General features: G+C 37.3%; 1 protein-coding gene across 1 annotated transcript in view; it reads left to right on the top strand.

The window, feature by feature from the left end:
- Window positions 1-523: 523 nt before the first annotated feature.
- LOC109584037 (uncharacterized) overlaps window positions 524-1,377 on the top strand; it is a 1,453-nt gene continuing 599 nt past the window's right edge. Inside the window, exons 1-2 of the mRNA XM_019999599.1 lie at window positions 524-658; window positions 704-893. Coding sequence (XP_019855158.1) covers window positions 619-658; window positions 704-893 — 230 coding nt within the window. The 5' untranslated portion in view covers window positions 524-618. The remainder of the gene's footprint in view (window positions 659-703; window positions 894-1,377) is intronic.

The following is a 1,377-nucleotide window of genomic DNA, read 5'->3' on the forward strand; positions in this document are numbered from 1 at the left end:
GTGATAGAGAGAGGGAAAACTTTTCTTTTTGTTAAACTTATTTGATAACTTATGGACCTGCGCATAGATAGTTAGAGTAGAATGATGTAAGAATTAGCCTTGTAGCATTGTTCAAAGACCACGATACCCCTGCTTAACTGATTGACAGAAGATGATGAAGATAAAAAAGGTGGCTAAACAAAATGGCTGCTTCGCCAACTTTTGACTTTCCTCTTAGACAAAGTTTAGCTAAAGCCACGTTAGTGGTACCAATGGAGTCCTTTGGTCAATATAAGGTCCTCTAAGAAGTCTGGTAAGCATAGGAGCACCTTATCCCGGTATAGCAAGGCTGCAAAAGTTTTGACAGCCATTTTGAAATGGGGTGAATTCTACTTAGTAATGCTACCGCGTTACTAATATACTACATCACTAAATATTGTTTGTTATTTGAATTTGTTATCTTGTAATATATAATTATGAGTACATAATTGGGGCTCCCTATTTGTGTTAAAGAAGTATTTATTTATAGGTGTTGTGGATGCATTGCTTAGAGGTGGCTCGAACCGAAAAGTACTTCTTGTATGTGAGATCAAGTTTGCAGGTTCAGTGGAAGCGTCACGATGCCAGTTATTGGCAGCTATGTATAGATGTCGTAGCGACTATGGTGTGATGCCCTTAGGTATGTTAGTGACTGGATCTGCATTGCTAAATTTATATTTGATAGGTTTGAATTATTATGGCCATACTATAGAAGTCCTATTTTGTAAGAATTCTGTTTGTGATGTCCACCATTTTTATGTGACAGACTTCTCATCTGTATTAAAAATGTTTGAGTACCTCAATAGAAATATTGAAGCTTTAGAAAAGGAATCGAATTCCATTTTGCCCATTCAAGAACCTTTGTCATTTGCAAGGTTAGTCCAGCTACATGAGAAGGGTGGGAGATTTCAACTGCATCATAATTAATTTTTAAGCTTAAGAATGTGTCAGTACCAGAAACCGATAGTACAATATCATATTCTTAAGTGCATATACTTACAAGCAAGAGTACATAATATTTAAAGAGAGTATTGAACGGCCCTATAGAAGACTGCTGCATGAGGGCGTATTTGCTCAAAGTCACAACCGCATACTCCAGTATACTTACCATATCACGTGATCAACCATGTGGCAACATTATCTGGCCCTTAGCTTTTAAAAACTTGGCAATCTCTTCCAATACAAGAAAGGAACTTGAAAGAAGGCTGGAAAGATGAACTACAAAGGCATTCCTGCTAGTATCCAGGATTTTGTGCCCCAAGCACTTGCCAACTCATGACAATGGCAAATCAATGTCTACGCGATAATTATATTCATTGATGAAGTATACTGAAGTATGCGGATTGTGACTTTGAGCAA

This window comes from Amphimedon queenslandica, unplaced genomic scaffold, assembly GCF_000090795.2.
Source record: "Amphimedon queenslandica unplaced genomic scaffold, v1.1 AMPQUscaffold_13254, whole genome shotgun sequence".
NCBI lineage: Eukaryota > Metazoa > Porifera > Demospongiae > Haplosclerida > Niphatidae > Amphimedon > Amphimedon queenslandica.